The following is a 12,831-nucleotide window of genomic DNA, read 5'->3' on the forward strand; positions in this document are numbered from 1 at the left end:
TTCAAGATGTGTGTCCTTATGGGTGCTCCACAACCCGCCCTCCTCCCTTCTACTTTGGAGTTCTCAATATGTACTCCTGGGGGAGTTCTGCACCAAAAAATTACATTATGTGCAGAATGTTTTGAAGTTCTGCAAAATTCTGCATATGTTGTGTCAAAATAATACCATATAATCACTCCAGTTTCAATTATTTTGGTTTATTTCAAAATACCTATTAACAAGTATGTCAACAATACACACAACAACAAAAAAGATTCCCCCAGGAGTAAAGAGTTAAAGAAACCCCTATGACAACCCGAGGGGGGGTTGTCTGCGCAGTGCTAGATAGCCTTGAGGGAGGGACAGTGCATGTGCAGGCTGAACGGACACTATCTTAAAATCTCCAATTAGAGGTGCCGAGGCACAGATGCACCTACAGTGGAGCACCCGTAGGAGAACACATCTTGAAGAACCATTGTTACTCACATTGTGGTGTAACTTCCTCTTTTTACTTTTACCCTACTACAACTTTTCCTCTATCCTGAGGCTTAGACCTAATTTGTAGAGGCAAAATAACTTATTTTTTTTATATGAGGCAGACTAAATCCATTCAGATTTATTTGTATTGAATAATCTGAAACATTCAGTGAATCTCTCCAAGAAAGAGCATTTCTTTTTTCCATAGTAGGCCTAGAACCTTAAGGACCTAATAAGGTGCACACATTCATAGGTGCTTCAGGAACTATAACCATTTGTATATGGGAATTCTGTCATAGAAACTTAGTTGTAGTTCATCACTCCTGCCTTACCACTGCCATCCCAGCTTCTAAAGCTTTTTTGGGGGTGATGCAGCAGTGAGAAGATTCTTTCCTCCTTCTGTTCCTCTTAGAGGGACCAAAATTTCTGGGGCTCTTCAGCCCTGAATGGGACCTCCTAATTGAGCTGCTTCTGTTTGTTCCGTCATCTCCTGTATCACAGTAGAGCAGACCAAATGGGGCAAGTTGAAGCATCTCAGCTCCTTTCCCCTGGAAAAGTGTCTGTGGCTATACTTACCTACATGCCTCCAGCTTTCATCCAGACCACACCACACGATCCATTGTCTACAGCTAAGCTCTAAGATACAACCGCATTTGCTCCAACCCCTCAGACAGAGACAAACGCCTACAAGATCTCTATCAAGCATTCTTACAACTACAATACCCACCTGCTGAAGTGAAGAAACAGATAGACAGAGCCAGAGGAGTACCCAGAAGTCACCTACTACAGGACAGGCCCAACAAAGAAAGTAACAGAATGCCACTAGCCGTCAACTTTAGCCCCCAACTAAAACCTCTCCAGTGCATCATCAAGGATCTACAACCTATACTGAAGGATGATCCCTCACTCTCTCAGATCTTGGGAGACAGGCCAGTCCTTGCTTACAGACAGCCCCCCAACCTGAAGCAAATACTCACCAGCAACCACACACGACAGAACAAAAACACTAACCCAGGAACCTATCCTTGCAACAAAGCCCGTTGCCAATTCTGTCCACGTATCTATTCAAGGGACACCATCATATGACCTAATCACATCAGCCACACTATCAGAGGCTCGTTCACCTGCACATCAACTAATGTGATATATGCCATCATGTGTCAGCAATGCCCCTCTGCCATGTACATTGGCCAAACCGGACAGTCTTTACACAAAGGAATAAATGGATGCAAATCGGACATCAAGAATTATAACGTCCAAAAACCAGTTGAAGAACACTTCAACCTTCCTGGTCACTCAGTTGCAAACCTCAAAGTTGCAATACTCCAACAAAAAAATCTTCAAAAAAAGACTCCAACAAGAAACTGCAGAATTGGAATTCGTTTGCAAACTGGACATCATTAAATTAGGCTTGAATAAAGACTGGGAGTGGATGGGTCATTACACAAAGTAAAACCTATTTCCCTATGCTAATTTTTTCCCTACTGTTACTCACACCTTCTTGTCAACTGTTGGAAATGGGCCATCCTGATTATCACTACAAACGTTTTTGTTTTTTTTCTCCTGCTGATAATAGCCCACCTTAATTGATTACTCTCATTATAGTTAGTATGGCAACACCCATTTTTTTCATATTCTTTGTGTATATATATCTTCCTACTGTATTTTCCACTGCATGCATCTGATGAAGTGGGTTTTAGCCCACAAAAGTTTATGCTCAAATAAATTTGTTAGTCTCCAAGGTGCCACAAGTTACTACTCGTTCTTTTTGTCTGTGGGCTGTAACTGCTCCCAGCCCACTGACTCTCTGGGTTATCTGGCTATATTTCCTTGAGATGAATGAGACTTACGGGTATCTTTTATGGCCTAACACCCACTCCTGAAGGCCCTGCATTGCAATATCCATTCCTCTTGTCAAGTGAGGCAATATGTAGCTACTGCTGGAATGGTTTAGTCACTTACGAGTCACTTCCTGCGGTTCTGGGAGAAGAGTTAACTTGTAACAGTAATCCCTCACATGACAGTGTTGTGCTATTGCTGGTCTGGCTCAGAATTTTCAGGCTTCCTTTTTCTCTGAAGTATTAAACTATTTTTGCTTAACACTAACAGGCATATCTCAGTTCTTTCTGAAAACTATTCTCGTGTGTATTACTTTTTTGTTAATGATACAAAAGTCCCCCATTATTTTGCCATGGAAATGTCTTGTCTTTATTATATACGTTCAGATTGTCAAAAGCCTATGCAGATTTTTAACACAATTTTAAATATATACATTTTCCCCCCTAGAAACTGTTAAAGATCGTCACCGAAAAAAGTAGAGACTACAATATATTTCACTTGGAAAAACTTTATGCAATACTCAGTCAATGTATTTATCGACATCGCAAAGACTATGACAAGACCAAATTAATACAGGTAAACATATTTAAATATTAAATATTAAACCACTCTTTTTTTAAATGTTATATAATCAACTGCATTCTACTTTTAAAACTAATATTTATGAGTATTCCTGATGTAAAGATTATCTCGTTCCATTTTCACTAATCTCTCCACATCTTAGTAGCCTGTCTGAAATAAATTATTGATCTCAGTCTAATGGACATGTATCCATATCACAAAACCACCATCATATTTGGCACAGTTGTTGGCATATTCAGCAGACAAAAAAATTGACTGAACATGGAGACAGTCTCACCCACACAACTTTTTTCAAAACATTAAACCACATATGTACTCTTCAGAGCCAGCATTTTGGAACAAAAACTATACAAAAAGGGCCCCACTCTGTTATTTCCTCTCTTTTAGCCTGCCAGGGCAGGCACAAAATCCATCTTGTCCCTGTGGAGGATTAATCTTATTATTTTGCAAGTGTTTTTTTGTGTAGTGCTTAGGTTTGTGTTCATGAAGGATTCATCTACTTTTAGACATGGAGCAGAAAGGGGCGCTTCTCTTGCTCTTCGAGTGATTGCTCATGTCAATTCCAAATAGGTGTGTGCGCGCCACAAGCATGATCGTCGGAAGGTTTTTCCCTAGCAGTATCTGTTGGGTCGGCTGTGGAGCCCCCTGGAGTGGTGCTTTCATTGTCGTGTGTGTGTGTGTATAGGTCCCTTCTGACCTGCCACCTCTTCAGTTCCTCCTTACCACCAGTGACAGTTGTTGGGGCAGCTTCTCTTGCATTAGCAGGCGATTCCTAGTGGACTCTGTTTTTCTCCCTGTAAATAGTTTGAAAGTATACTTAGTAATAAAGTTATAATTACTGATAAGTATAGTAGTATAGTTAAGTTTTAGTAGGGGGTCCTCCCTGGATGAGGCGGTAGCAGGCACCTCCACCACACCTGCCGACTATGGACACCAGGGCTCATCAAGGCCTGCTTAGGAGGGTGGCCCAGAACCTGAACTTGCAGGCAGAGGAGGTCTCTGAGGACATGGATCTCATGGTGGATATTTTGTCGCCTGAAGGGCCCTCAAGAGTGGCTCTGCCCCTCATCAAAATTATACAGAATACCACCAAGATGCCTTGGCACACACCCGCCCCTATCCCGCCAATGGGGTGAAGTGCAAATACTTTGTGCCATCTAAGGAGTGCGAGCACCTCTTTACATACCCCCAACCCAGGGGGTGAACCACAAAGGGTGGCAGGGGCAACCGGGACCTACGCCCAAATCCAAGGATGCTAAGAAGCTGGACCTCTTCGGTCAGAAAGTCTACTGTACCCAGGGGCTCTAGATTTGCATAGCAAACCAGCAAGTGGTCCTGAGCTACTATGCTTATAACTCCTGGAGGTCTCTGGCCAAATTCCAGTAATTGCTCCCACCTGACTCCTGCTCTGAGTTTGGAGTGATCTTGGAGGAGAGCAAAGTGGTCACCAGCACCTTTCTTCAGGCTGTCCTGGACTCAGCAGACTCGGCCATCCACACCATGGCCACAACCATAGCTATAAGGCGTAGCTATTGGCTGCAGGTCTCTGGGCTCCCGCGTGAGGCCCAGAACACAATCCAGGACCTGCCCTTCGACCGCTCTGGCCTCTTAATGGGAACAGACGGACTCAAGGTTTCATAGCCTTAAGGACTTGCGGGTGATCCTCAAGTCTTTGCGGCTGCCCCTCCTACACATGACTACAGCAGAAAGCAGGGCAGAAGTAAGTGGAAGAGGATTGAGATGGGTGCCTCCTGGCAAGGCCGGGGCTCAGCTAAGCAGCCTTTGAGCTCAAAGCCAAACTTGTGAATGTGCGCCCGAGGATGGAACACCAATTCAATGCCCGGATCCTACCTCGTCCCTTTTTGAACAATCTATCCCATTTCTACCATGCCTGGGCTCAAATAACCTCAGCATGGTAGAATTGGGATTTTCTCTCCAATTCTGTTCCCTTCCACCCTCCCCGTCCCTCTTCAGGGACCCTTCTCACAAGCAACTTCTAGTGCAGGAGGTGCAAACACTCCTACAGCTTGGGGGCAGTAGAGGAGATTCCTCTGAAGTACAGGGGCAGGGGATTCTACTACTGTTACTCCTTAATCCTCAAGGCCAAGGGTGGGCTCAGGCCCATTTTAGACTGCAAAACCTCAACAAATTCATGAAGAAATTGAAGTTCCACATGGTCTCCCTGGCTTCCATCATTCCCTCTCTGAATCTGGGGGCTGGTATGCTGCCCTTGACTTGAAGGACGCATACATCCACATCTCCATAATCCCTTCGTACAGACAGTTTCTGCGATTTGTGGTCAGCAGCACACACACTCAGTGCACAGTCCTCCCCTTCAGCATATTGGCGGCCTCTTGGATGTTCAAGTGCATGGCAGTTGTGGCGGCCTTTCTTCAAAAGCGTCAGGTGCAAGTCTTCCCATACCTAGATGACTGGCTAATCAAGGGCGGTCCTGAGCCCAAGTGAACCTGGTACATCCAACGTTCCTCCAACTCGGTCTCATCCTCAATGTGGCGAAGTCGACTCTAGCTCCCACTCAGAGACTAGAATTCATCGGGGGCCTCTTGGACTCGACCCAGGCCAAGGGTGTTCCTGCCAGAGTCTCGTTTTCTGGCCACGAGCGCCATCATTCAAGGTCTCCACCGGTTCCCCACCACAGCAGCCAGAAATTGCCTAAAATTGCTCGGACATATGGCAGCATGTACTTACGTAGTGCAGCATGCAAGGCTGTGGCTACATCCCCTTCAGACATTGCTGGCCCAAGTGTACAGGCCGAACCAGGACCATCTAGATAGTCTGGTCACAGTGTCTTCTCGGGTCCCTCTGGTAGTAGCTCAATCCACTGGCAGTCTGTGCGGGAGTACCCTTCTCCAAACCTCAGCCGTCGCTGTCGCAGATACATTGGTACTGGGGTGGGGAGAGTACCTGGGCGACCTCAGAACTCCAGGCCTATGGTCCCAAGCAGAATGATCGTTACACATCAAAGTCAGGGAGCTGCGTGCGGTGCGTCTAGCTTGCCAGGCATTTCAGGCCCATCTTCAGAGCAAATGTGTATCTGTGTTGACAGACAACACCACAGCGATGTTCTATATACACAAACTGGGTGGTGCTTGCTCCTCTCCCCTGTGCCAGGAAGCCCTCAGGTTGTGGGACTTTTGTATTGCACACTCGATACAGTTGGAGTTGTATTTGCTGGGTACTCAAAACAAACTGGCTGATTGCCTCATTGGATCCTTCCACAGCCACGAATGGTCTCTCCAACCAGACGTTGTCAGCAATATTTTCCTGAGGTGAGGATCTTCCCAAGAATACCTGTTCATGACATGGAGCAACAGGAAGTGCCAGCAGTTCTGCTCCTTCCTGAATCACAGCCCCAGCTTGATTGCGGACGCCTTTCTCATCTCATGGAGAGGTCGCCTGCTGTACACATTCCCACCATTTCCTCTCATCCATAAGGTCCTCCTCAAGGTCTGGCAGGACAAGGCATCACTGATTCTCATAGCCCCGGCATGGCCCCGCCAACACTGGTTTTCCATGCTGGTGGACCTCTCGGTGGACACACCCATAACCTTGCCCATGATTCCAGATCTCATCATGCAGGACCATGGCCACCTTCAGCATCACAACCTGGAGTCTCTCCACCTCACCATGTGGGAACTCCATGACTAAATTTGTTAGAGCTCCAGTGCTCCAATTTGGTTAGGGAGGTTCTCCTTGGTAGTAGAAAGCCCTCCACTCGTGCCACTTATTTGGCCAAGTGGAAAAGGTTCTCTTTGGTCCTCACAGAAGGGTACTCCTCCGCTGCAGTCCTCAATCCCCTTTTATACTGTTCTATTAAAGTATCCATGGCTGGCAGTCTCATCAATCAAGGTGCATCTGGCTGCTAGTTCCACTTTCCACCTGGGTGCAGTGGGGCAGTCAGTATTTGCTAATACCATGGTTGGACGCTTCCTTAAAGGGCTAGACAGTTTGTACCTACAGGTGCAGCAACCACCCCTTCCATGGGACCTTAACCTGGTCCTCTCAAGGCTCATCTACACAGAGCATGATTCTCAAACTCTCTCATGAAGAGACTTCATGTTCAGCCAGACTTGAGCAGAAATTGCCAGGAGGCATCAAAGGTCCACATCACGCAATTCCAGCATTGAGACTCTTTGGTGGTCTGAAATCTAGTCTTTAGAGCCAAAATACATGGGTGTTTGAGCTGTTCATCTATGAATGGCTCCAGTTGCTCTGCTGATCTTTCTACATCTTCTCTTAAAAGAGAGATTTCTTCCTCCACGCACCGGTCATCCAGATCCGGTCTTCCGCATCTGCTGATCACAAAGGATCCTCTGTTCTGATTGTGCAACAATGCAGGTGGCTTCCTTGGATCTAAACAATGTCCTGAAATGGATGCCATTCTCAACCCAGAATCCATCCATAGTGATATGTTTCAAGCATGAGAGGGGAACTCCATTTAGAACATTGGGCTCAAGGAATGCAGAATGCACAAATCTTTTGGAGTTTAGGGCTATCAGGGATTGTTTTATGTTTTCCTCTAATCCAAAGAAGGAAAGGAAGTGCAGATTGCCCTAGTATTATTTGGGGAAACGTGGTGGTTGAACAGGCAAGGGGGAAGCTCTGTCTTATTCTTGTGTCAAGAGGCAGAATGTCTGGGAATAATGATACTACCTGAACAGAATAATTCCTTCAGCTCTGGTTATCCCCTACCTATAACTGGTTGCTTGCATGGTCACTGAAGGTATTGCCTCTGCAGATCAATCCTTGATTCTCCATCTTTCCCTTTATTTTGGATATGTAAGGATGTATCTGAAGCTAGAGAGGAAAAGACAGTTAGGTGGCTTTTTATGCCATTGACTCTAGAATCCTGAATGTGAATGTGTCCAGAAAGGACTGTCTCTCTCATGTGGCAGGGCACATAACTCTACAGTGTAGATATGCAAAGGCAATACATTTGGAGAAAAACAGTTACTGGTGAGTAACCTTTTTTTTTTTTTTTCCCCTTTAGTCATTTTAGCTGAATCTGTCAAATATTTGCAATGGTTAGTGGTAAACATTTTAAAAAAAAAAGATTTATAAAGATCTAAAATAGGATTTCCAACTGTTTACACTCATGCTTGTTGCTTTTTGTTCTCTTTCAGGAAATGAAAAAAGAAATTGCAGTCTTCAAGCAAACTGAAGATCATAATATCTAAAACTGATTTCTACTTTTCTAATCTTTTACTCTAATTTTATGCTCCTTTGTTAACTGTGCATAGTTCAATATCAGAGTGCATATCCATGTATAAATATATTAAAATATATTGCAACAAGATCAAGTAAAGTCTTTAAATTGCTTATATCTAATTGTGGGGTTTTTTTATGCTACCTTTAGTATGATAAATAGTAAACTGGAAGAGCAGGAGGGCTTTTGGTCTATTGAGATCAGTCTGCCCAGCAGTCCCCTCCCACATGAGTTCGCTCAAAGAGCTGCATAAGTCAGTTAAGTACAATTATGACAACAAAAACATGAAAAAATACAAAGTAATGTATTTAAAATTGTAAAAAATATTTGATTATATAACTAAGGAGTTGTGTAATTCACAAGCAGAAAGGGGCAGTTGCAGATTTGCTTGCAAATTGATGTAGCACAGATGTTAACTATTCAGCCTTAATGTGTTGGGTTGTTGGGATGTGTGTGGTTTTTGTTTTGTTTTGTTTTTTGTGAGGAGGGAGTTCACCTTACAGAATATAGATTGATATTTTTTGGTGCTGTGTTACTGTATTAAAAATTGGATCATCTAGTTGATTTTTCTGTATTCTAACCATGGGATATTTTGATGTTACAATCTCAGTTCTTTGAGACTGAAAACATAAGCGTGTGATTCGTTCACAATTTAGAATAACTATTTCATTCAAACAGTTTAGCAGTCATACATCAATTAATACTGTGGCAATAGGCAGACATGACTGGGGAGGAGCACGTATGTGGTGTCCAGTTCCTTTTATTCTTCACTCCTTGCCTTATCTTAACTCCCTACATAGGCAGCTACTGTCACAGATGTTGACAGGACTGGCATATCTGGTTCACTGATGAAGTCTGGTTTATTAAGGTGAGAATTTTTTTTAAAGTCTCCAATAAGTATACCAAAAGTGCAAATAACAGATGTGAAAACCAATTTAAGAGGAGCAAAAAGTTGGAAGACAAATTTAAGTTCTGTGAAGCTTTGGAATAATGTTATGCTTCAAAAATAGCCGTTTCTGTTGCACAGCTTCTTTCCTCCTTCATTGCAAATGGGTAATTCCTCTCCTGAGTGGAATTCAGAGGTGGTATAGAGTTACTACAGGCTCCAAGACTAACCCATGCCCTTCAACTCAGGCCACTAGAATTTTTTCCTCCCACAGTGAAACAAGTTGGTAGTTCAGTTTCTCCCAGCTACTTTGTTTTATAACTTTAATTTTATTTCTTTTCATTCAGTAGTGAATGCATTTCAATTTCTAGCTTTGCTCTCCCTTTCCTGATGTGAGGAATCACCAGGTCATTGAGGCGCTAACCATCTGGTTCCTCTTGTACAGCACATCCCGTGTGGGCTCCCTCAGCCTCCCACCACAGCAACAGAAAAGTCCTTCAAGTATCAAGTCAAAAAATAACTGTAGGTGGTTTTTCAGGAGCCTTAGAGGGAGAGGGTGAGCTATGGGCTGCTGCCACAAACTGCTGACCCTTTCTCTATTAGAATGAGGTTTTGAGTTAGATAAGCATTGCTGAGGCTTTGACATCCCTCTCCCGTCTGCTTGAAGCTCAAGCAGGAACATGCAGATTCTCTAGCACTTAAATGAGTGGCAGCCAGCTTGAGATGCTACCTCTCTTCTGTAAACAACCAAAGGAAGTATCATATACACAGCATCCAAAAAATACCCTGCATGACTCTCCTAGGGTAGGAAGCCAGTGGTTTGCAAGGAACTCAATTTTAATTTAATGCCTGAAAAACAAAGTTTGTTTTTTTTATTTTTTTTATTAGACGCAAGGTTTCCTGCGCATGCTTCCATTGAGGTCTAAACAGAGATTTCTGGATAAAACCAAATATTAAAAGCATTACATAAAACCAAAAAAAAATTCCTAGGTTTTGGAAACCTAAGTTTGGTGCAGCAGTAGCTGTACCAGTGAAAGACCTCACGCTTTCAGAAAAGGATTTATTTTTCCAAAGATCCTGTAGGCCACATAAAGTGAAGACACCCTCCCCCAGAAATTTCAAAGCCTCAACTATTGCCATTTCCTACATTTAAGCCTGGTCTACACTCTAAAGTTGGCTCAACGTAAGTAGCCTTGCATCAGCCTACTTGTGCGCTAAAGTTTCTCTCTGGACAGCGTAAGCACCCCATGATGGTGACAAAGTAAAACCGCCTTCCCTAATGACATAGAGCTATGGTTGACCTACTGAGGTCAACTCTGTGCGAATGCAGACAGTGCATGACCTGTGTTGACCCTGTAGCAGCAGTCCCACAATACCCCTGTTCCTTGTGACAGTGACCACTCTGGTCACAATTTTAAACTCCATTGCCAGGGGTCACGGAGACTGGAAGCCATTTCCCCAAGTCCCCTTCATATTTTTTAAATCCTTTTTCCTGATTTTTTTTTTCCACCTTCTTGAGTGCACCTAGGAGCTCTCCTTTGTTATGTGCAACAGACCATGTACAGCAAGCTTCAGAGCTTCAGTAAAACAGTCTAATATTTATAAATGCTCAATTACTAACAGCACCCAAAGCTTTAGGCCCAGAGAACAGTCCAGCACAGAACACTAGTGCGGTGACTGTTAAAGGTGCTCTTTCAAAGCCTTCGTCACCTGCATAGCTCCACATCGGGTTCTTGCAATGGCCCTTGTGTCTGGCTGCTCAAAGCCATTCCACCGCCACCCTAGCAGCAGCTTTCTCCCTTTGCATGACTGATATTACACAGGACGCAACAAGCAGCTATAACCACTAGGATGTTTTTCTCACAGAGATCCAATCTTGTGAGTAAACGTTGACCACGTTGCTTTAGTCTTCCAAGAACACATTCACTGGTCATTCTGCATGTGCTAAGCTGGTAGCTGACTCTTCCCTTGATGCTGTCGAGGTAGCCAGTGTACAACTTCATGAGGAAGTGGTAGGCTAGTTCCCCCAGAATCACTGTTGGTATTGAAATACCAATGGTAATCTGCCAGTCAGGAAAGAATGTCCTGCTTTCAACTTTCTGAACAGCCCTTTGTTCTTCTTCGAGTGCTTGCTCATATCGATTCCAATTAGGTGTGCGCGCACTGTGTGCATGATTGTCGGAAGATTTTTACCCTAGCAACAATCAGTGGGTTGGCTGAGGCACCCCTTGGAGTGGCGCCCTTATGGCGCCAGATATATGCCCCTGCTGACCCAGCGCCCCCTCAGTTCCTTCTTACTGCCCGTGACGGTCATTGGAACTGTGGAGCGTGGCATAGCTGATCTCCACTCCCTAGCTTTTTACACCTTTCTCCAACCGCCTCTCCTATTTCCTCCCTGCGTGGTCCCGCATAACTACAGACCGCTGGGTCCTACACACGGAGGACAGTGGATACCGTCTGCAATTTGTTTCGTTTCCCCCTTCCCACCCTCCCTCCCCGTCCCTCTTCAGGGACCCTTCTCATGAGCAACTCCTTCTGCAGGAGGTACAGTCACTCTTGGCACGATAGAAGAGGTTCCATGAGAACTAAGAGGCAGGGGGGTTTACTCCCATTACTTCCTAATCCCCAAGGCAAAGGGCGGGACTACGGCCCATTTTGGACCTCCGTGGACTCAACAAATTCATGGTAAAGATGAAGTTCTATATGGCTTCCCTGGGGACCATTATTCCTTCCCTGGAGACTGGTACACCGCCCTCAACATGAAGGACGCATACTTCCACATAGCGATTTACCCACCACACAGGCATTTTCTCTGCTTTGTGGTCAACCAGCAACACTTCCAATTTACTGTACTTCCCTTCGGCCTGTCCACGGCACCAAGGGTCTTTACGAAGTGCATGGCCGTCGTAGCTGCCTCCCTCCCTCGACATTGGATCCAGGTGTTTCCGACGACTGGCTCATTCGGGGTCGCACCGAGCTCCAGGTACAATCTCATGTTTGGTTCACCATGAGCCTATTCAGACACCTGGACCTGCTGCTCAATGCTGAAAAGTCCACTTTGCAGCCGACCCAAAGAATAGACTTCATCAGAGCTGTCCTGGATTCAAATCTTGCCTGTGCGTGCCTTCCAGAAGCCCGCTTCCAGGCCATGGCAACCATTATCCTCAGCCTCCAGAACTTCCCGACCTCCACAGCTCGCACGTGTCTTGGTCTTCTGGGCCACATGGCGTCATGCACCTTAGTGACCAAACATGCCCGACTACGCCTCCGTCCTCTCCATGCCTGGCTCGCATCAGTCTACCATCCAGGCCGGCACGACTTGGACACAAGGCCTCCGGCAGTACCATGAGCACTATCGCCCCTGGCTTGGTGGCTGAACCCCAACTTAGTATGTGGGGGAGTGCCATTCCATGCACCACAGCCCTCCCTGGTCCTGACCACGGACGCATCATCTCTGGGCTGGGGCGCTCACCTCAAGAACCTTCGTATACAAGGCCTTGGTCCTCTCAAGAGAGAACCCTACACATCAATGTATGGGAACTGGGAGTGGTTCGCCTGGCATGTCAGTTTTTCCGTGAGCACCTTCAGGCTGTTGTGTCATGGTCCTCATGAACAACACAACGGCCATGCTTTACATCAACAAGCAAGGGAGAGCGCGATCGTCCCCCCCCTCTGTCGGAAGGCCATCAAATTGTGGGAGTTCTGCATAGCCCACTCGATCCACCTGGTGGCGTTTGTTTCTCCCAGGAGTCCAGAACACCTTGGCAGATCACCTCAGCAGATCCTTCCTGGCTCATAAGTGGTCGGTTATCCGTTCTGTTTTCCAGAGGTGGGGATTTCC

The 12,831-nt window shown here is 45.4% G+C and overlaps 1 protein-coding gene and 1 long non-coding RNA gene across 12 annotated transcripts in view; one reads left to right on the forward strand and one right to left on the reverse strand.

Annotated features, from left to right (window-relative positions):
• The window catches only part of ATAD2 (ATPase family AAA domain containing 2), an 81,276-nt gene extending 72,719 nt beyond the window's left edge, over positions 1 to 8,557 (forward strand). For 3 of the 9 annotated variants that reach the window (XM_045004606.1, XM_045004608.1, XM_045004607.1), the window contains 2 exons: positions 2,743 to 2,871; positions 8,022 to 8,547. In XM_045004606.1, coding sequence (XP_044860541.1) covers positions 2,743 to 2,871; positions 8,022 to 8,075 — 183 coding nt within the window. In that variant the 3' untranslated portion in view covers positions 8,076 to 8,547. Of the gene's footprint in view, positions 1 to 2,742; positions 2,872 to 8,021 lie in introns of all 9 variants that reach the window. The other 6 variants (XM_045004610.1, XM_045004609.1, XM_045004604.1 and 3 more) reach the window with 4 other exon arrangements.
• Positions 1 to 12,831, reverse strand: part of LOC123363530 — a 34,395-nt gene that overhangs the window by 17,118 nt on the left and 4,446 nt on the right. Inside the window, exons 3-4 of one of the 3 annotated variants that reach the window (XR_006576794.1) lie at positions 7,591 to 7,695; positions 3,601 to 3,671 (exon numbers count right to left, since the gene is read on the reverse strand). This is a non-coding gene — a long non-coding RNA (uncharacterized LOC123363530). Of the gene's footprint in view, positions 1 to 2,738; positions 3,672 to 7,590; positions 7,696 to 12,831 lie in introns of those variants that run through there. The other 2 variants (XR_006576792.1, XR_006576793.1) reach the window with 2 other exon arrangements.

This window comes from Mauremys mutica, chromosome 2 (genome assembly GCF_020497125.1).
Source record: "Mauremys mutica isolate MM-2020 ecotype Southern chromosome 2, ASM2049712v1, whole genome shotgun sequence".
NCBI lineage: Eukaryota > Metazoa > Chordata > Testudines > Geoemydidae > Mauremys > Mauremys mutica.